This window comes from Cervus canadensis, chromosome 22 (assembly GCF_019320065.1).
Source record: "Cervus canadensis isolate Bull #8, Minnesota chromosome 22, ASM1932006v1, whole genome shotgun sequence".
Lineage (NCBI taxonomy): Eukaryota > Metazoa > Chordata > Mammalia > Artiodactyla > Cervidae > Cervus > Cervus canadensis.
Window position 1 is genome coordinate 59,420,516 of NC_057407.1, and position 22,500 is coordinate 59,443,015.

Genomic DNA, 22,500 nt, shown 5'->3' on the forward strand with positions numbered 1-22,500 from the left:
TACACGTGGCTTTTCAAATTTCTCAATACTCATTGCTAAAGAGACTGTCTATTCTTTAATGTATATTATTGCCTCCTTATGTTAATGTATAACCTAAGATTAATAGACCATAAATGTTTGGGTTTATTTGTGAGATCTCTCTTCCATTCAGTGTATAAATTTGTGTATATATTATATATATGCGGGTTTCCCTTGTGGCTCAGCTGTAAAGAATCTGCCTGCAATGTGGGAGACCTGGGTTAGATCCCTGGGTTGAGAAGATCCCCTGGAGATGGGAACAGCTACCCACTCCGGTATTATGGCCTGGAGAATTCCATGGACTGTATAGTTCATGGGGTCACAGAGTCGGACACGACTGAGTCACTTTTTATGTATATGTATGTGTGCATACATTCTTTTTCTCATAGCCTGTGGATTTCCTTTTCATTTAAAAGAGACAGTATATGACTAGCAGAAGATTTAAGTTATTAACAAATTTCAACTTTTCAGTTTTTCTTATGGCTTGGGTTATGATGCCATGTCTAAATTTTTGATCCAATTCAAGCTCAAATGTATTTCTTTCAGACTTTTTCCAGGCTTGAGTTTAATATCTAGACCTCTCACTCATTTTGTATTAGTTTCAATGTACAGTGTGAGGCAGTGGTTGAGGTTCATTTTTGTTATTGTTGTTGTTATATATGTATATCAAATAGAACCAGAATTTGTTGAAAAATCTGTTTTTCCTGCATTGAATGGCCTTGATATCTTTTTAAAAGATCCTACATTTACTTTTATTTATGAACATTCTATTACGTTTCAGTACTACACAGTATGGTTGATGGGAGTCTTATAGTAAGTCTTGAGTAAAGGTAGAATCAGTCCTCTGTGTTTTGCTTTGCTTTTTTCCTCAGAGTGATTTTCTATAGCAGGTTCATGTAAAATTGTACATTTCCATATATTAATACATTTTAAAATATGATTGTCAGTTTCTTAAATATCCTGTGATATATTTACTGGAATTACATTGAAATAGAAAAATTGATAAGGTGAATATATTCAGTCTCTTAATCTATCAACAGAGTATATTTCTACCTTTACTTATTATTTTTTCAACATTATTTTCTGTTTTTCATATACAAATATTAAAAATATTTTAAAAATATATCCATCGAATTTTGTGTTTAATAGTGTTTTACATAGTGCATTGTTTCTAATTTCAGTGTTAATTGTTTTTATAAAAATTCATTTGATATTTGTGTTGACATTGTATCCTGTAAAATGTTAATTTAACAGCTTAAGTATATTTCTTTTTTTGTACAGTCCTTAATATTTTATACCTATATATTGATATTATCTGGCATAAATATATGTGTAAAATTTTGCCTGTTTGTTTTCTCATCTGTAACTCTTTTATTTTATTTTTGTTGTTGTTGTTGCAATGGCTGGGTCTAAAGTAGAATCCAGAGGAGAATTTGCATGGGAAAGTCTCGTCTTGTTTCCAATCTCAGAGGAAAAGCACCACTAAGTACAGCTATAGGTTTATGCAGATGCTCTTTTATCAGGTTGAGTAAGTTAATTTTCATTCCTTGTTTGGCAACATTTTTTATTCATAAATCTAAATAGTAATGCATGCATTTGTATGCACTTATTGAAATGGTAATTTTCTCTTTTATTCTGTTAAGTAAGTGAATATAATTGATTATGTTTCTAATTTTAAACAATATTGTATTCCGGGTGTAACCTACATACATCATCAGTTCAGTTCCGTTCTGTTGCCCAGTTGTATCTGACCCATTGCGACCCCATAGACTACATAGACCCTGTGGAACCTGTGCAAGTCAGGCTTCCCAGTCCATTGCCAACCACAGTTTGCTCAAACTCACGTCCATCAAGTCAGTGATGCCATGCAAACATCACATCCGATGTTGTCCCCTTCTCCTACTTCTTTCAATCTTTCCAAGTATCAGGGTCTTTTCAAATGAGTCAGTTCTTGGCATCAGGTGGCCAAAGTATTGCAGTTTCACCTTCAACATCAGTCCTTCCAATGAATATTCAGGACTGATTTCCTTTAGGATGGACTAGTTGGATCTCTTGCAGTCCAAGGGGCTCTCAAGAGTCTTCTCCAACACCACAGTTCAAAGGCATTGATTCTTCAGCACTCAGCATTCTTTATAGTGCAACACTCCCATCCATGCATGATTACTGGAAAAACGATAGCTTTGACTAGATGGACTTTTGTTGGGAAATAATGTCTCTGCTTTTTAATATGTTGTCTAGCTTAGTCATAACTTTTCTTTCAAGGAGCAAGGATCTTTTAATTTCATGGCTGCAGTCACCATCTGCAGTGATTTTGGAGCCCAAAAAAATTAAGTCAGCCACTGTTGCCACAGTTTCCCCATCTATTTGCCATGAAGTGATGGGACAAGATGCCATGATCTCAGTTTTCTGAAAGTTGAGCTTTAACCCAAAATTTTCACTCTCCTCTTTTACTTTCATCAAGAGGCTTTTTAGTTCTTCTTCACTTTCTGCCATAAGGGTGTGTCATCTCCATATCTGAGGTTATTGGTATTTCTCCTGGCAATCTTGATTCCAGCTTGTGCTTCCTCTAGCCCAGCATTTCACATGGTGTAATCTGCATATAAGTTAAATAGGCAGGGTGACAATATACAGCCTTGACATACTCCTTTTCCTATTTGGAACCAGTCTGTTGTTCCATGTCCAGTTCTAACTGTTTCTTCCTGACGTGTATACAGATTTCTCGAGTCAGGTCAGGTGGTCTGGCATTCCATCTCTTTCAGAATTTTCCACAGTTTATTGTGATCCACACAGTCAAAGGCTTTGGCATAGTCAATAAAGCAGAAATAGATGTTTTTCTGGAACTCTCTTGCTTTTTTGAAGATCCAGTGGATGTTGGCAATTTGGTTTCTGGTTCCTCTGTCTTTTCTGAAACCAACTTGAACATCTGGATGTTCACGGTTCACATATTGCTGGAGCCTAGCTTGGAGAATTTTGAGCATTGCTTTGTTAGCGTGCGAGATGAGTGCAATTGTGCAGTAGTTTCAGCATTCTTTGGCATTGCCTTTTTTTGGCACTGGAATGAAAACTGACCTTTTCCAGTCCTGTGGCCACTGATGAGTTTTCCAAATTTGCTGGCATATTGAGTGCAGTGCTTTCACAGCATCATCTTTTGGGATTTGAAATAGCTCAACTGGAATTTCATCACCTGCACTAGCTTTGTTCATAGTGATGCTTCCTAAGGCCCACTTGACTTTGCATTCCAGGATGACTGACTCTAGGTGAGTGATCACACCATCATGATTACCTGGGTCATAATAACTTTGTACAGTTCTTCTGTGTATTCTTGCCACCTCTTCTTAATATATTCTGCTTCTGTTATGTCCATACCATTTCTCTCGTTTATTGAACCCATCTTTGCATGAAATGTTCTCTTGGTATCTCTAATTTTCTTGAAGAAATCTCTAGTCTTTCCCATTCCATTATTTTCCTCTATTCTTTTGCACTGATCACTGAAGAAGGCATTCTTTTCTCTCCTTGCCAGTCTTTGGAACTCTGCATTCAAATGGGTATCTTTCCTTTTCTCCTTTGCTTTTTGCTTCTTTCTTTTCACAGCTACTTGTAAGCCCCCCTCAGTCAGCCATTTTGCTTTTTTGCATTTCTTTTTCTTGGGGATCGTCTTGCTCCCTGTCTCCCCTACATTGTCACAAACCTCTGTCCATTGTTCATCACGCATCTTGTCTATCAGCTCTAGTCCCTTAAATCTATTTCTCTCTTCCACTGTATGATCATAAGGGATTTGCTTTAGGTCATACCTGAGTGGTCTAGTGGTTTTCCCTATTTTCTTCAATTTAAGTCTAAATTTGGCAATAGGGAATTCTTGATCTGAGCCACAGTCAGCTCCTGGTCTTGCTTTTCTGACTGTATAAGTCTTCTCCATCTTTGGCTGCAAAGAATGCAATCAATCTGATTTTGGTGTTGACCATCTGGTGATGTTCACGTGTAGAGTCTTCTCTTGTGCTGTTGGAAGAGGGTGTTTGCTATGATCAGTGCATGCTCTTGGCAAAACTCTATTAGCCTTTGTCCTGCTTCATTCTGTACTCTGCAGCCAAATTTGCCTTTGAGTTACTCCAGGTGTTTCTTGACTTCCTACTTTTGCATCCCAGTCCCCTATAATGAAAAGGACATCTTTTTTGGGTGTTAGTTCTAGAAGGTCTTGTAGGTCTTCATAGAACCATTCAACTTCAGCTTCTTCAACATTACTGGTCGGGGCATAGACTTGGATTACCATGATATTGAATGGTTTGCCTTGGAAACGAACAGAGATCATTCTGTCATTTTTGAGATTGCATTCCAAGTACTGCATTTTGGACCCTTTTGTTGACTATGATAGCTACTCCATTTCTTCTAAGGGATTCCTGCCCAGGAGCAGACAAATGAAGACAATATTTTCAGCTTCAAAGTGGTAGCTTGACATACCCCATGCATCTGCATTATAATTTTCTTCCCCCTTTTGGGATTTCTCAATGGATTTAAGTACTGTGAAAGCTTCATTTCTCTTTCTCATTATTCACAATTGAATCCCAGCAACTATTAATATGCTGGATACATTTCTTGAATATGAAAATATTTGCTTTTTAATGAATGAAGAATAAATAAGATGATTTGAATATATTTACACTGAATTTTCCTTCTTTCTTTTTATACAGAGCTACTTTTAAAAACACTCTTCCTAAGAAAATGTTACCAGAAAGCAAACTTATTAACAGAATAATATAACAAAAACCAACAGTATCTTTATGATGATGTACTCTTTCCAAGAGCAGATGGAATATCAAGGTAGAGGTTTTGTTTATATAATGGTACCTTAATTTTCTTTTTTTTTAAAATTCCTAGCTTACATGCTACGTCACTTCAGTTATGTCCTAGTTTAAGCAGGAATAAAACAAATTGTCATTTCCAAGAACAGAAGCAGAATTCTCTGATTCTGAAAAAGGTTAAGTAGGAAAAATTTCCAAGTCTACATTGCTACTTTTTTTGTGTGTTTTAATGGATTTTTGTTTTCATTTATACATACATTTATGCATTCAGTATTTATCATGAGCCATCATTGTGCTACTACAGAGTGATTGTTATCAAGTAGGTAATTAGTTTATGGAGTATGACCATTTATTGAGTAAATTGAACTTTCTGACATTATAATGTTATTTTATTTGAATCATCAGTCTTTCTGATGATTTGTGAACCTAAGGTGGTGACATGAACAATACACAATGATTCTGATGCTAAAAGTAAATTTTGAATTGGTGTAATATCCTATGCCTTATAGGTTAAATGGCATATTGCCTTTATTGCCTAAAAACTAAATATCCCAGGGTTACAGTCAACATGTCACAATTACCATCAACTCTAGTGTATTAAAAAGAGCAGAGTCATTAATAAAATTATTATAATTATTTGCATATGATGATATATAACTGATATATGTATATAAAATAGTATATTTACTAATACATATAACTGTAACAATGATATAAATAGTATTAATATATATGTGAATGTATATATGTGTGTGTGTATATATATGTGTGTGTGTGTGTATCCTGGAGGAGTTAATGGCAACCCACTCCAGTATTCTTGCCTGGAGAACCCCATGGACAGAGGAATCTGGTGGGCTATACAGTCCATGGGGTCACAGAGATTTGGACATGACTGAACACACCACTGCAAACATGTATGCATGTATATATGTATGTATATGAACAGTAAGATAGATTTTCCAGCAAAGTCTCTGTATGAATAAATGGTAGCTGATATAATTATGTAATTTTCTGTCATCATTGCCCAGTCATATTATCATAGCAGTCAAGAACATGGTCTGAGATTTCAGTTAGATTCTGGTTACTTGTTTTTCAATATTTCTATTTTAAAACATACTTCTGTCTGTTTGTTTTCTCACCTAGAAAATGGGGATAATAGCAGTGCCTATCTCTTTGTACTGCTATAAGGATTGCTGCTGTCACTATTTTTTTTTTTATGTTTATTAATTAACTAATTTGGCTGCACTGGGTCTTCACTGCCTCGTGTCAGCTTTCTCTGATTAGAGAGAGTAGGGGCTACTCTCCTTCGTGGTGCTCAGGCTTCTCACTGAGGTGGCCTCTCTTGTTTCAGAGCGCGAGCTCCAGGTGTTTGGGCTTCAGTAGTTGCAGCCCGTGGGCTTCGGAGCACAGGCTCAGTAGAGGTGACATATGGACTTATTTGTCCATTGGCCTGGGGGATCTTTCTGAACCCATGTCCCCTGTATTGGCAATTGGATCCTTAGCCACAGAACCACCAGGGATGCTCCTCATTATATTTTTAAATTTCTTTAATTAATTTTATTGGGATTAAAGCTTGTGAATACATATACAATGGATGAAGCTGGTAAAACTCAGTGCCAATTTGGTAGAACTTTTCAAATATTCAAAGAATAGTCCTAGGCTAGGTTTTTGTCTCTTTTGTTGCATCCATCTCTTCTTTTCCTCTTTTAGAATCTATGATTATAAGGGTTATTATTTTTTTTTCTATATTTCATAGGTATTTTTGCTGGAGGTCACCAACAATGATATGTTTGCATCAGTTGACTGAACTTTGGGCTTCATGGACATCTTATTGATCATGTGAAATCACTTTTCAGCTACACAATTTCCTAATGACATTTTTCATCTGGTCATTTCTCAAGGTATAGATTAAGAGATTTAACATGGGAGTTATCATACTGTAGAATACAGCAACTGATTTATCAGCAGGCAAAGTAACCGCTGGTCTCAGGTACACAAATAAGCAGGGCCCAAAGAACAGGATGACTGCTGTGATGTGGAGACACAGGTAGAGAGAGCCTTGCATCTGGCCTCCCAGCTATGGGTCCTCAGGGTACACAGAATGACCTCATAGGAGCCAATCAAGAGAAGCAAATTTAACAGACAGAGGAAACCACTGTTGGTAGGAACAGAAAGTCCTAGAAGGTGAGTGTCAGTACAGGCCAGATCGAGCAAAAGTATTAAGTCACACATAAAGTGATCTATGATGCTAGGGCCACAGAAACGTAATCTGATGATGAAGAGGAGCTGTATGAGTGAATGAATAATGCCTCCATCCATGCCACTCCCACTAGCAGCCTACACACTCACCAATTCATGATGGTTGTATAGTGCAAGGGTGTGCAGATGGCCACGTAACGGTCATAGGCCTTCACAGTGAGCAGGATGACATCAACACCTGCAAACAGATGTTCCCCCAAAATCCGCATCATGCATTCGTTGAAAGGGCTGGTTTTCTCTTCATAGAGGGAATCTATGATCAGTTTAGGGGCAGTGGCATAGGAATGGCAGGCATCAACAAAAGAGAGATGGGCCAGGAAATAGTACATGGGGGAACTTAACAGTGGACTGGCTTTGATGATGACCATAGTGAGCACATTTCCTACCATAGACATGATGTAGATGACCAAAAACACAGCAAACATGATTTTCTGCATCTTTGGATTCTGTGAGAGTCCCAGTAGAACAAACTCTGTCACATTGTTTCAGTTATCCCTGTATCTCAGGTTATGATTAACTATGTTACCTGAAAAAGAGTCACAATTTATTGGTTCAACCTTGAATTAATTAATCTTGCCAATGTAATAATGAATGCCTAAATTCTATGGGTTTTGATTCTTATGATTTGTATGAGATAGAAAAAAAGACGGTAATCATTCAAGAAAAGACAGTGATTATTCAAATTCTCTGCTCAGGAACGTGATTTTTTTAAAGTACAGACATGAAAAATATGCAGATAGAAGGGAGAGATGATCTGTGCATGTGAGATGACTCACAGCCTAAGGTGAAGCGGTAAATCTCACATACAGTGGCAGCTAAACCTGAAGAGAGGTAGAAAATGCATGCAGAGGATACACATTCAAAGCTAGGCAATTTCTCTTTTATTTTTAGGAAATGGCCAACCAGTAAATATAATTTAGAATATGAGTGTAAAGATAAAGAGAGGTTTGAAAAAGTGAGAATATTGGCTTTAACTCTAGTAAAGATCTTTGTGTGATCTTGATGAAGCTGGTTGAGGTTCTGTATGGAGATAGAAGCCAGAGAAAAGAAACCATGATACCAGATTTTTATAATTGTTGACCTAAACTTTAATATATATTGAATAGAAAGTAATGGCAGAATACCAGAGCTACCACAATATATGTGATAACGCATATCACCTAAATCCAATGACTTTATAATAACTAATGCATATACTTTTAATGATTGATTGTTATATGCATGGTATGGTAGCAACATGTGTGTGTATTATTATTTCATTCCTCTTGCAGATGAAAAACAATCTCAGGAAATTACGTTAGATGTAAATAAAAGTAATACTAATATTGGCTAAAACTTCCTGAACACTTCCTTAGTGTTCTCAGTGCTCTAATTTTTCTTTGCAGAAATTGGTTGCAATTCTCATTGCAAATTTGTGATCTGATCACTACTGTCATTTTATACTTACTTTACACATTAAGGAATAGAAACCTAGAAAAGCTAAGGATCTCATGCAAGGTTAGACAGATATTTAATATCTGAATATTATTAGATTTTTTCTCTGTATTCTTAACCCATTGTCTAGATTATTATACTACAATAAACAATGTTTAACTAGTAAACTCCTTTTGATAAGATCATAATTACCATAGTTACTTCAATATAACTTAGAAACATACCTATGAGGCAAATTCATCAACACAGAAATACACATATAATCACACACACCACACTTACACAGAATAATATATTGAACTCTTTAATATCAATAACTATGTGGCACTCCTTTCACTGCTGTTTCATTTCCTCTTATTTTCCTCACCTTAATTTCTCCTTCTTCAATTCCCCTGCAATGAATAGTCCTGCAGACTCTCCTGCACAACAAAAATGTTGGTGCAGCAGTGAAGCATGTTGTTTTGAGAATCAGAAAGGCCATACCATCAGGTGCTTCTCCACTTGCAACTTCTTGATCTGGAGTATATTTCTGGCACCTTACATCTTGTTTCCTCTACAATCAAGTGAGAAGATTGATGTCTTTTGTAACTACTTAGAAGCAGTTATGAAAATTGGAGAAGAAACATATATGAACATATTCACCATACCATGGAGGACACACAAAGGGCCATCACTTATTTTTGGACTGTCTGTGCACCTTGTTGTAGGAATAATAGACATTTTGAGCAATAATACAAAGAGACATTTAGCCATGCAATAAAGTGAAGAATGGTCATCTCCAATTTTACTTTTAAAGAAGCCACAGAGACCCATATTATACACCATGGTTGATCCCAAGAAGAGTTCTTCATATTCCTGTTGGTCTAAACAGAAGAAGATTTATATCATTTAATATTCACATTATTTTTTTCTGTGTAAAGAGTATTTAAATTTTCTTTTCATTCACATGATCAATCTTAAGTATCTCATTGCAAAAGGACTGTATCTGGTATTAGAGAGTTGTATCCTCTAAATTTTTTTATCTCCATGAGCCTCAAAATTTTCCATCTGTCAAGTTAGGTTAATGACATTTACCAACCATATTGTGAACAAAACCTGAAGATGAGATGCTCTATTACTCTATTTTAAAATGTTGGAACATCAAGTTTACTTTATATGGAAAGTAACAACAATTAAGAACAGCAGTATAACCATCTTTAACGAGCATTGGCACTATTGAAAGGGTTACCTTCTGGTCTTAGATCATCTTAGTGATATTTCAGGGTGTTCGGAAATAATCCCGTCTTCCGATTGACCCCTTCTTGGGATGGGTGACTTTTGATATGAAAAATACGGCACACTTAAAAGAGAATGTTCAGATAATTTGTATCAAATCAGCTGTAGAGAAGTAAGTCTTTTCATGAGTCTATTTTCTCCTAGCATAAACCTCTAAAACTTTCTACAGAAAACCCTGGACTTGGATTTAGAATCCATTCACTCATAACACGATGTAGAAATGATCTTCTATACATGGTTCTGGTTCCATAGGCAGAAGGCTGAATGTGTGGTGAATACACTTTCAAATGGTTTAATCTACCCTTGACGAACTTTGCTCTAGAGAGGAAAACAACAACAACAATAAAAATTCATGAAAATGTCCATAAAATGCATGGATATTAAAGAGGTTTTCCCAAACATTCAAGGACCTTGTATTGCATGTCTTGTAAGGACACTTTCTTTCCCAGGAATTAATTACTTCTTTTGATGGAATGATTTTGTCTTAGAAACAGGCATTCTGGAGAGACATCCTTGAGAAACATCCATTCTGGAGTGGAAAATCATTTTCCCTGCACCTGCAACCAAATCATGTGAGTCCACAATCTGTATATGAATCTGGGTTTCAAAGAAAATTTAATGGCATGTGATAGAAAGGGTGGCTTATTTCTAGCATGGGTACCTGTGATGTATAGTTAAACTGTGGGCTCATCTCAAAGAGAAAACTTCTATTTTCTTATCAATATTAAACTTTTCTGGAAATCTAGGACTGATTGCTTGTAAGTTAGAGCAGTGAGGGCATAGAATTAGTGGAAACCATTTCAAAGTGCCTGAAATCAAAACCTTTTATTCCCTGTTCATCAGAGAGTAATGGAAGTAAACAGAAACTCTAATAGGATCCAGATGATTAATATCTGGGACATGTATGATGGTCAGCATGAAACACATTAAACATCTGGAGAGATATCTAAAGAACAAGAAGGGATCACTATGTATTATTTTTCTATTTAGTTATGCTAAGAGTTGTGAAGCGATAAGTTACTGAAATTTTTGTTTGCATTTCTTGATGACTAACAATTTTGAGCATTTTTAGAAACTATTTTTATGGGTATGTGCTTTCATTGGGAAATTTCTTTTCAGGTTATTTGTATAATTTAAAAATATGAGTTTTGTGTATCTTTTTGCCCAGTCCCCAAATCATGTTTGACTCTTTGCAACTACTGGGCTATAACACACCAGTTTCCCTGTCCTTCACTGTCTCCCATAGTTCAGATTCATGTCCACTGAGTCAGTATTTTTAACTTAGTTGTTAATGATTTTTATGTATTCCAGATATATGTGTTTTGTCATATTTATTATACATATACAAAGTATGAGGTATTTGTATAAAAATGTTATGCAAGATTGATCTGTTATACACAAACACATTTTTCTCCTAGTCTATGAATTTTCTTTAATTTTTTAAAGTCTTTTTTTTTTTTTGGTAGTTTTATGGTTCATGCTTCTCACGTCATATCTAATAAATATTGATCAACCTCTAGATCTCTTTGCCTTTTCCTACTGTTCATGGGGTTCTCACAGCAAAAATACTGGAGTAATTAGACTTTCCCTCCTCCAGACTACCTAATGTGTCTTCTGATAAATCTGTATGCAGGTCAAGTAGCAACAGTTAGAATTGGACATGGAAGAACGGACTGGTTTAAAATTAGCAAAGGAGTATATCAAGTCTGTATATTGCCAGCCTGCTGGTACAACTTAAATGCAAGTACATCATGAGAAATCTGGGCTGACAAATCACAGACTGGAATCAAGATTGCTGGGAGAAAAAAAATCAACAAGCTCAGATATGCAGATGATACAACTCTAATGGCAGAAAGTGAAGAGGAGCTACAGTGACTGTTGAAGGTGAAAAAGGAGAGTGAAAAAGCTGGCTTAAAACTCGCCATTCAAAAAACTATGATTATGACATCTGGTCCCATCATTTCATGGCAAATAGATGGGTAAAAATGAAAACAGTGACAGATTTTATTTTATTGGGTTCCAAAGTCATTGTGGTTGGTGACTATAGCCATGAAAATAAAAGACACTTGCTCCTTGGAAAGAAAGCTATGACAAATCTAGTCAATGTAAAAAGCAGAGGCATCACTTTGCCAACAAAAGTCCATAGAGTCAAAGCTTTGGTTTTAAAGTACTCATGTTCAGATGTGATAATTGGATCATTATTTAGGCTGAAGGCCAAAGAGTCATTGCCTTCAAATTGTGGTGCTGGAGAAGACTCTTTAAATTCCCTTGAACAGCAAGGAGATCAAAGCAGTCAATCCTAAAAGAAATCAACCCTGAATATTCATTGGAAGGACTGATGGGGAAGCTCTAATGCTTTGGCCACCTGATGCGAGAATACAACTTATTGGAAAAAACCTTGCTCCTGGGAAAGACTGAAGGCAAAAAGAGAAGGGGACAGCAGAGAATGAGATAGCTAGGTAGCATCACTGACTCAACAGAGGTAAAATTGAGCAAACCTCTGGAGTTTGTCCCACTAAGGACATGGGAGCCTAGCACACTGCAGGCCATGGAGTCGCAAAGAGTCCAGCAAGTCTTACCAACTGAACAACAATCTCATGATAAAAATACTTATAAAAAAAAAAAAACAAAAAAAACTTCTTCTAGACTTTTTATGGTTTTAGATTTTACATCTAGTTCACTGACTTATTTTGCATTAATATTAGTGTATAGAGTGAAGTATTGCTGAGGTTCACTTTTTTGCAAGTGGGTATCATATTGATCCAGCATTTGTTGAAAGATCCATTATTTCCACACTGAATTTCTTTGATATCTTTGTTGGGAAATTCATACATTTAGATTTTATGAACATTCTAATATGTTTAAATAGCACATAACTTGTTTTGTGGTAATTTTATACTATGTCTTGAATTTAGGTAGAATAAATCTTTTTTTTGAAAATGATTTTCTACCATGAGCTTTCAGACCAAACCAAATCTCTAAAAGATCAACAAGACTAGGAAATGGATCACTTAACTCAGAAATCTGATTTTCTGTGTAGGTTAGTAAATGCTTTGTATTGTAGGATTCATCTGGTATAAAATACAGCATTGTGTTTGAATTATTTCACAAGTTCCCCCTGGATGTGGCCATATGATTTCTGTAATTTAGTTTTCTTATCGTGTTCCTGTTGGTTTGCTCACTCAGTCAAGTCAGAGTCTTTGTGACCCTGTGGACTGTAGCCCACCAGACCCCTCTGTCCATGGGATTTCCCAGGCAAGAGTACTGCAGTTTGTTGCCATTTCTTTCTCACAGAGATTCTAGAATTCAGTAAGTTTGTGGCTTGATTACTGTCATTCTAGGCCTTATATGTGAATTCTGAAAAAGTTTCCATATAGGCAATTACATCTTTCCATTCTCATGAAGGCATAAAAATAGCTGTTAAATACCAGTGAAATACTGACCTCTTTGTCCATCAGGCTCATATAATGGCAAGATTCCTGGGGTCATAACTAAGTTAGTGCACAAATGGCCTTGAGCACAAAAGAATCCTAAAGTACTTCTTCCTATCCATCCAAGTAGAAGCCAGGGCCATACATTGGTATAACTAATCATGACCTGAGATACAGGTATAATAGAAACAACATGACTACTGGGACTCTCACAAAATTGAAAGATACAGAAAATCATATTTGTTGCATTTTTGGTCATCTACATTGTCTCTATGTTAGGAAATGTGCTCACTATGGTCACCATCACCACCAGCTCTTTATTGGTTAACCTATGTACTAGTTCCTGGCCCAGCTCTCTTTTGTTGATGTCTGATACTCTTATGTCACTATTCCCAAACTGATCATATATTCACTCTAAGAAAACAAAATCAGCCCTTTCAATGAATACATGATGCAGATCTTTGGGGAACATGTACTTGTAGGCGCTGATGTCATCGTCCTGCTCACCGTGATGGCCTGTGACCTCTATGTGGCCATCTGCAAGCCCTTGCTCACTGTGATGGCCTGTGACCTCCATGTGGCCATCTGCAAGCCCTTGCTCACCGTGATGGCCTGTGACCTCTGTGTGGCCATCTGCAAGCCCTTGCTCACCGTGATGGCCTGTGACCTCTCTATCGCCATCTGCAAGCTCTTGCACCTTACGACCATCATGAATCGTCAACTGTGTGGACTGCTAGTGGAAGCGACATGGGTGGAAGGCTTTATTCATTCAACCGTAGAGCTCCTCTTTATCATGAGATTACCCTTCTGTGGCCCTAATGTCATAAATCAAAAACAGTCTAGGACTACTCTTAAATATTTGATGCTTTATTAAAACCAAATTGGGGCCTAGTTTTATAAGCTTGATTACTGTATATGTAGTCATAAGATTTCATCTCAGTAAAATGCATTAAAGAAATTTATTTTTATTTTTTTTCATTTATTTTTATTAGCTGGAGGCTAATTACTTTACAATATTGTAGTGATTTTTGTCATCCATTGACATGAATCAGCCATGGATTTTACATGTATTCCCCATCCCGATCCCCCCTCCCACCTCCCTCTCTACCCGATTCCTCTGGGTCTTCCCAGTGCACCAGGCCCGAGCACTTGTCTCATGCACCCAAGCTGGGCTGGTGATCTGTTTCACCATAGATAATATGCATGTTTCGATGCTGTTCTCTCGAAACATCCCACCCTCGCCTTCTCCCACAGAGTCCAAAAGTCTGTTCTTTAAAAATATAGTGATGAAGCTTCCCTGGTAGTCCAGTGGTTAAGAATGTGACTGCTAATGCAGGGGACAATATCTGACCCCAGTCCAGCAGGATTCCACATGCTGCAGAGCAACTAAGGCTGCTTGCCACACTATGGAGCCTACACACCACAACTACTGAAGCCTAAGTGCCTAGAGCCTGTGCTCCTCAACAAGTGAAACCATCACAGTGAGAAGCCCACACACTACCACAAAGAGTAGTCCCGGGCTACCACAACCAGAGAAAGTCGACACACAGCAATAAAGTTGCAAAGTAGCAAAGATTAATTAATCAAAAATAAATGCACAAAAGATAAGCAAAAAAAATAAACACAGTAATCTTTACAGCAATATGAAAAGGCAAGCACTTATATTATCTTTATTTTACAGATGGGTAAACAAATGAATTTAAGGGACTAGATCTTATAGACAGAGAGCCTGATGAACTATGGACGGAGGTTCGTGACATTGTCAGGAGACAGGGATCAAGACCATCCCCATGCAAAAGAAATGCCAAAAGGCAAAACAGTTGTCTGAGAAGGCTTTACAAATAGCTGTGAAAAGAAGAGAAGCAAAAAGCAAAGGAGAAAAGGAAAGATGTTGCCATTTGAATGCAGAGTTCCAAAGAATAGCCAGGAGAGATAAGAAAGCCTTTCTCAGTGATCAATGTAAAGAAATAGAGGAAAACAACAGAATGGGAAAGACTAGAGATCTCTTCAAGAAAATTAGAGATACCAAGGGAATATTTCACGCAAAGATGGGTTCAATAAAGGACAGAAATGGTATGGACCTAACAGAAGCAGAAAATATTAAGAAGAGGAGGTAAGAATACACAGAAGAACTGCACAAAAAAGATCTTCATGACCCAGATAATCACAATGGTGTGATCACTCACATAGAGCCAGACATCCTGGAATGTGAAGTCAGGTGGGCCTTAGAAAGCATCACTATGAACAACGCTAGTGGATGTGATGGAATTCCAGTTGATCTATTTCAAATCCTGAAAGATGATGCTGTGAAACTGCTGCACTCAATATGCCAGCACATTTGGAAAACTCAGCAGTGGTCACAGGACTGGAAAAGGTCAGTTTTCATTCCTATCCCAAAGAAAGGCAATCCCAAAGAATGCTCAAGCTACTGCACAATTGCACGCATCTCACATGCTAATAAAGGAATGCTCAAAATTCTCCAAGCCAGGCTTCAGCAATTCGTGAACCGTGAACTTCCAGATGTTCAAGCTGGTTTTAGAAAAGGCAGAGGAACCAGAGATTGAATTACCAACATCAGCTGGATCAGCGAAAAAGCAAGAGAGTTCCAGAAAAAAAAAAAAAAACATTTATTTCTGCTTTATTGACTATGCCAAAGCCTTTGACTGTGTGGATCACAATAAACTGGAAAATTCTGAAAGAGATGGGAATAACAGACCACCTGACCTGCCTCTCGAGAAACCTGTATGCAGGTCAGGAAGAAACAGTTAGAACTGGACATGGAACAACAGACTGGCTCCAAATAGGAAAAGGAGTATGTCAAGGCTGTATATTGTCACCCTGCTTATTTAACTAATATGCAGACTACATCGTGAGAAATGTTGGGTGGAAGAAGCACAAGCTGGAATCAAGATTGCCAGGAGAAATATCAATAACCTCAGATATGCAGATGATACCACCTTTATGGCAGAAAGTGAAGAGGAACTAAAGAGCCTCTTGATGAAAGTGAAAGAGGAGAGGGAAAGGTTGGCTAAAAGCTCAACATTCAGAAAACTAAGATCATGGCATCTGGTCCCATCATTTCATGTGAAATAGATGGGGAGACAGTGAAAACAGTGTCAAATTTAATTTTAGGGGGCTCCAAAATCACTGCAGATGGTGATTGCAGCCATGAAATTAACAGACGCTTACTTCTTGGAAGGAAAGTTATGACCAACCTAGATAGCATATTGAAAAGCAGAGACATTACTTTGCCAACAAAGGTTCATCTGGTCAAGGCTATGGTTTTTCCACTGGTCATGTATGGATGTGAGTGTTGGACTGTGAGGAAAGTTGAGCACTGAAGAATCGATGCTTTTGAACTCTGGTGTTGGAGAAGACTCTTGAAAGTCCCTTGGACTGCAAGGAGATCCAACCAGTCCATCCTAAAGGAGATCAGTCCTGGGTGTTCATTAGAAGGACTGATGCTGAAGCTGAAACTCCAGTACTTTGGCCACCTGATGTGAAGAGCTGACTCGTTCGAAAAGACCCTGATGCTGGGAAAGATTGAGGGCAGGAAGAGAAGGGGACGACAGAGAATGAGATGGCTGGATGGCATCACCGACTCAATGGACATGAGTTTGAGTAAACTGCGGGAGTTGGTGATGGACAGGGAGGCCTGGCATGCTGTGCTTCATGGGGTCGCAGAGTTGGGTGCGACTGAGCGACTGAACTGAACTGAACTGAAACAAATGACAGGAGTGCATTCCAAAACAGAAATATTGAAGAACATGTAACCGGAATCTAACTGATATCTTAGATCATGCACTTAAGTGCTGTGAGAGATGGCCAAGGCAATGATGATTGAAAGGCAGCATAATTATACTAATCAATATTTATTGATATAGGGACTTGATGGACTATCTATCCATTTCCCTGTCCATATACATATATACACACATATATATGTTGTATATGTATATATATTTTTACATGTGCACACGTATAAATAATATTCATACATTTAATTAGTTATATAATGTACATATATGTTCATTAACTATAATTCTAACAATTATGTGAAAAATATAATATATATACCCCAAATATATATATATATATATATATATATATATATATATATATAAACTTGCAATTATTTTCTCTCATTCTAAGGGTGTCTTTTTATTTTATGGGTTCCATTGTAGTGCAAAACCTTTAAAATTTAATGAGGTTTCATTCATTTATTTTTGTTTGTATTTTCATTCCTCTAGGAGGTGGATCCAAAAAGAACTTGCTGTGATTTATGTCAAAGAGTTTTCTGGTTATGTTTTCCTCTAAGAGTTTTATAGTGTCTGGCCTTACATTCAAGTTTTTAATCCATTTTGAGTTTATTTTTGTGTATGGTGTTAGGAAGTGTTCTAATTTCATTGTTTTGTATACAACTGTCCAGTTCTCCCAGCACCACCTGTTGAAGAGACTGTTTTTTCTCCATTATATATTCTAGCTTACTTCGTCATAAGTTAGGGGACCACAGGTGCATGGGTTTGTCTCTGTGCTTTCTATTCTTCTTTCATTGATCTCTGTTTAAACGCTGAAGAGGATATGAAGAAAATGGATCCTTCCAACACTGTTGACAGGAAGGTATATTTTGCAGCAGCTATGGAGAAGTGTATGAAGTTTCCTTCAGTTCGGTTCAGTCGCTCAGTCATGTCCGACTGTTTGTGACCCCATGAACCGCAGCACGCCAGGCCTCCCTGTCAATCACAAACTCCCAGAGTCCACCCAAACCCATGTCCATCGAGTCAGTGATGTCATCCAACCATCTCATCCTCTGTCGTCCCCTTCTCCTCCTGCCCTCAATCTTACCCAGAAACAGGGTCTTTTCAAATGAGTCAGTTTTTCACATCAGGTGGCCACAGTATGGAAATTTCAGCTTCAACATCAGTCCATCCAAGGAATATCCAGGACTGATCTCCTTTAGGATGGACTGGTTGGATCTCCTTGCAGTCCAAGGGACTCTCAAGAGTCTTCTCCAAAACCACAGTTTGAAAGCATCAATTCTTTGGTACTCAGCTTTCTTTATAGCCCAACTCTCACATGCATACATGACTGCTGGAAAAACCATTGTCTTGACTAGATGGACCATTGTTGACAAAGTAATGACTCTGCTTTTTAATATGCTGTCTAGGTTGGTCATAACTTTCCTTCCAAGGAGTAAGTGTCTTTTAATGTCATGGCTGCAATCACCATATGCAGTGATTTTGAAGCCCCAAAAATAAAGTCATCCACTGTTTCCACAGTGTCCCCATCAATTTGCCATGAAGTGATGGGACCGGATGCCATGATCTTAGTTTTCAGAATGTTGAGGTTTAAGCCAACTTTTTCACTCTCCTCTTTCACTTTCATCAAGAGGCTCTTTAGTTCTTCTTCACTTTCTGCCATAAGGGTGGTGTCATCTGCGTATCTGAGGTTATTGATATTTCTCCTGGCAATCTTGATTCCAGCTTGTGCTTCCTCCAGCTCAGCATTTATCATGATGTAAGCTAAAAATAGAACTACCACATGACCCATCAATCCCACACTTGTGCATACCTCTAGGAAAAAAACAATTTGAAAACGTACATGCACCACAATGCTCATTACAGCACTATTTATAATAGTCAGGACATGGAAGCAATCTAAATGCCCATCGATAGAGAAATGGATAAAAAAGTTGTGGTTACAAATATGCAACGGAATGGCACTCAACCATGCTGTGCTGTGCTTAGTTGCTCAGTCCTGTCCGACTCTTTTTAACCCCATTGACTGTAGCCCACCAGGCTCCACTGTCCAGGGGATTCTCCAGGCAAGAATACTGGACTGGGTTGTCATGCCTTCCTCCAGGGGATCTTCCCAACCCAGGGATCGAATCCAGGTCTCCCACATTGCAGACAGATTCTTTACTGTCTGAGCCACCAGGAAAGCCCTACTCAGTCATAAAAAGAACAAAATAATGCTATTTGAGTCAACATGGATGGACCTAGAGATTGTCATGCTGAGTAAAGTAAGTCAAACAAAGACAAATATCATATGATATCACTTATATGTGGGATTTTTAAAAAGAGGGTATAAATGAACTTATTTATAAACCAGAAGTAGAGTCATGGATGTAGAAAATAAATTTATGCTTACAAGGGAATAAGGAGGGGCAGGGATAATTTGGGAGCTTGGGATTGACATGTTCACACTACCATATATAAACCAGGTAGCTATAAAGGACCTGTTGTATACACAGGGAACTACTCAATACTCTGTTATGGCCTATATAGGAAAATAATCTAAACAAAAAGAGTGGATATGTGTATATGCATAACAGATTCACTTTTCCATATACCTGAAACCAACAGAACATTGTAAATTGACAATGTACCAATATATTTTAAAATGTCAAAACAACACACACACATAAAGCCAATGCTTATGGATATCTTCAGTTTGATTTTCCTTCCATTATAACTGTAACTTGTATTCTCTAAATAAAATAAAATATTGCTGGCAAACATATGTGGTGGCCATTAATTAAAAATAGAAATTTTAGTAAGTATATTTAATATTCATTTATGTAACAATAGCACATACTATATTTCATTATGAATGCAATCTTGAACCCTTATGACAAGCCAATAACATAGAGATTATTTTAATTTCCATTTTATAGACAAACATTGAGGCCTAGAAGTCCATCTATCTTTCCTGAAGTTACAGGTCTATGAGGTGATAGAACAAGGATTTGGATTCATAAAGGCTGAACCCAAAGCTAATGCTCTTAATCATTATATTCTACTCCCCATTTCAAAGCTAGAATAAAACCAGTTCATGATCACTTCATCAGTTCCTAATGTTTCCTGTGTTTTAGTTCACATTGTGGATGTTTAAATAAAGTGGATTAGAGGCATTTATTATGTATTAGAGATAAGGAAGACATCTGAAACTGTTTTGAAACCTTCCTTCTTATATTTCTTATATTTCTCAGCAAACAATCTCCAGGATGGGTTTACTCTGGGAACTTCAGAAAATTGCTATTTGTTCTGAATTTGCTATTTGTGCTTTTGAAAGACATATTCCACTTTATAATATATTTGAGACATAACTGAGATAGCAAAAAAGGGACTGGAAATATCAGGAATTCTACTTCTTCCTGAGAGAAATGAAAGTATACTTAGAATTGAGAGTTTCTCCTTTAGGTGAATCACTTTTGAGGGCAGATGACTATTCACAATTATACACTCTGTTTATATTAATAACATCTTCCAAAAATCATTTAAAATCACACCATTTCCCCTATTTAATTTGGCTGCAAATACTTCTGAAGCACATACAAACTTCTAAGTTTTCTTTCCCTGTATAACATTTGTTCTATTATCTAAACTTTATGTTTTCATATGCATGTGAGCATATTTTCTTCTCTTATATCTCCTACATTTGTTCATCCATTCAGTGATCTGAAGTACAAATAACCACAAACCCCTGTATAGTAAGTGTATGTGTCTGTGACTGTTTGTTTACTGGCATGAGGGATATTTAGACTAGATGAGCTTGTAACAAAATTATGACACTTCTATTCTCTTTTATACATATGGGCCTCCTAATGCATCACATTAAACTTTTGAGTTGCCAGTTTAGACACTGAACTTTGCAATGTCCCAAAAAGTACAAATGCATGAGAATTTTTTTTTAAATGCTGTTTTTGCTCTGTTGGTGATGTACAGGGAAGCCTTGTGTCCTGCAGTCCATGGGGTTGCAAAGAGTCGGACACAACTGAGCAACTTAACAGAACTGAACTGATTGAAAAATAAACTCTGACAGGGGATCATGATTAGAATTGGCAAGTTTGGTCCATGTAAGAATGAGAAGCTTTGGTATTCATCTTGCCTGTGAAATAAAAAAAAAAAATAAAGCAAAGCATACTTTGATTTTTTTATGCTATTCCCACAAGAGTCAAGCATTGCCATATATGTTAATTTGTACAGATTCACTAAAACCATGACTCAATTAAACAATCAATCCAGGCCCACAATTCATCTTTTGCTTTCTGAGGTAATTCTGGCATGCCATAACTTTCTCATGGCATTTTTCACTTCTGCATTCCTCAATGTGTAGATGAGTGGATTGAGGAAGGGTGTTCCAATCATGTAAAATACTTCCAACATTTTGTCCATGGGGAATGTGGTTGGGGGCTGAGTATATATAAATATACATGAACCAAATGATAAGACAACTACAATAACATGGGAAGTGCAGGTGGAGAGGGGCTTTTTCCTCTCTTTTGCACTGTGGTTCCACAGTGAATGCAAGATAACAATGTAAGAGATCATCAGAATAATAAAATTGCTTGCACAAAGTGCCCACTATTAATCACCATCAGTAAGTTCATCACATAAATATCCATGCAGGCAAGTTTCAACAGTGGCTGCATATCACAGCAATAGTGATCAATCAAATTGGATCCGCAGAAGGGCAATCTCAAGGCCAGAATAATCTGAGCCACAGAATGTGTAAAAGACCCTATCCATACAAGAACAATCAGGATGATGCAGACATGCCGGCTCATGATGGTTGCATAATTCAAGGGCTTACAGATAGCCACATACTGATTCATGGCCATGAGGACCAGGACAAAGATCTCCATGCATCCATATAAATACAGTGCAAAGACTTGAGTCAGGCACTCATTGTAAAATATGCTTTTCTTTGCAAACAGGGCATCCACAATTAATCTCGGGGCTACTGAAGTTGAAAAGCAGGTATCAACCAAAGACAAATAAAATAGGAAAAAGTACATGGGGCTCCCAAGTGTACGGCTGAATTTTATGGTCGTAATAATAAGCAAATGACCCATCAATGTTCCTACATAGAAAATGAAGATTACAAATACCATTTTCTGTCTCTTAGGATCTTGAGTCAATCCTAACAGTATGAACTCCATTACACTGTTATTTTGCTGCATTGTTTCATGTAGTGAGGGCAACACTCAGATAAGAAAGTATCTGCAAAGGAGAAAAACAGAAAGAAAATGACATGAATGCTATATGTGTGATAAGTCACTTTAGTCATGTCCCACTCTTTGTGATCCCATGGTCTGTAGTTGCCAGGGCCCTCTATCCACGGAATTCTCCAGGCAAGAATACTAGAATGGATTGCTATTTCCTTCTCCAGGGGATATTCCTGACCCAGGGACTGAACCAGTGTCTGTCTCCTGCTTTGGCAGGTGGGTTTTTTTACCACTAGCATGATAGAGCCCTAATAGGTACACATGATCATGGACTGCC

The 22,500-nt window shown here is 37.3% G+C and overlaps 1 protein-coding gene and 1 pseudogene across 1 annotated transcript; both read right to left on the bottom strand.

The window, feature by feature from the left end:
• Nucleotides 1-6,642: 6,642 nt before the first annotated feature.
• Nucleotides 6,643-7,555, bottom strand: LOC122424417 (annotated as a pseudogene).
• Nucleotides 7,556-21,249: 13,694 nt separating this feature from the next.
• Nucleotides 21,250-22,178, bottom strand: LOC122425180 (olfactory receptor 4C11-like). The gene is given in 2 exon segments (XM_043443619.1): nucleotides 21,250-21,575; nucleotides 21,578-22,178. Coding segments are annotated over 2 exon segments (927 nt in total).
• Between the last annotated feature and the right edge of the window lie 322 nt (nucleotides 22,179-22,500).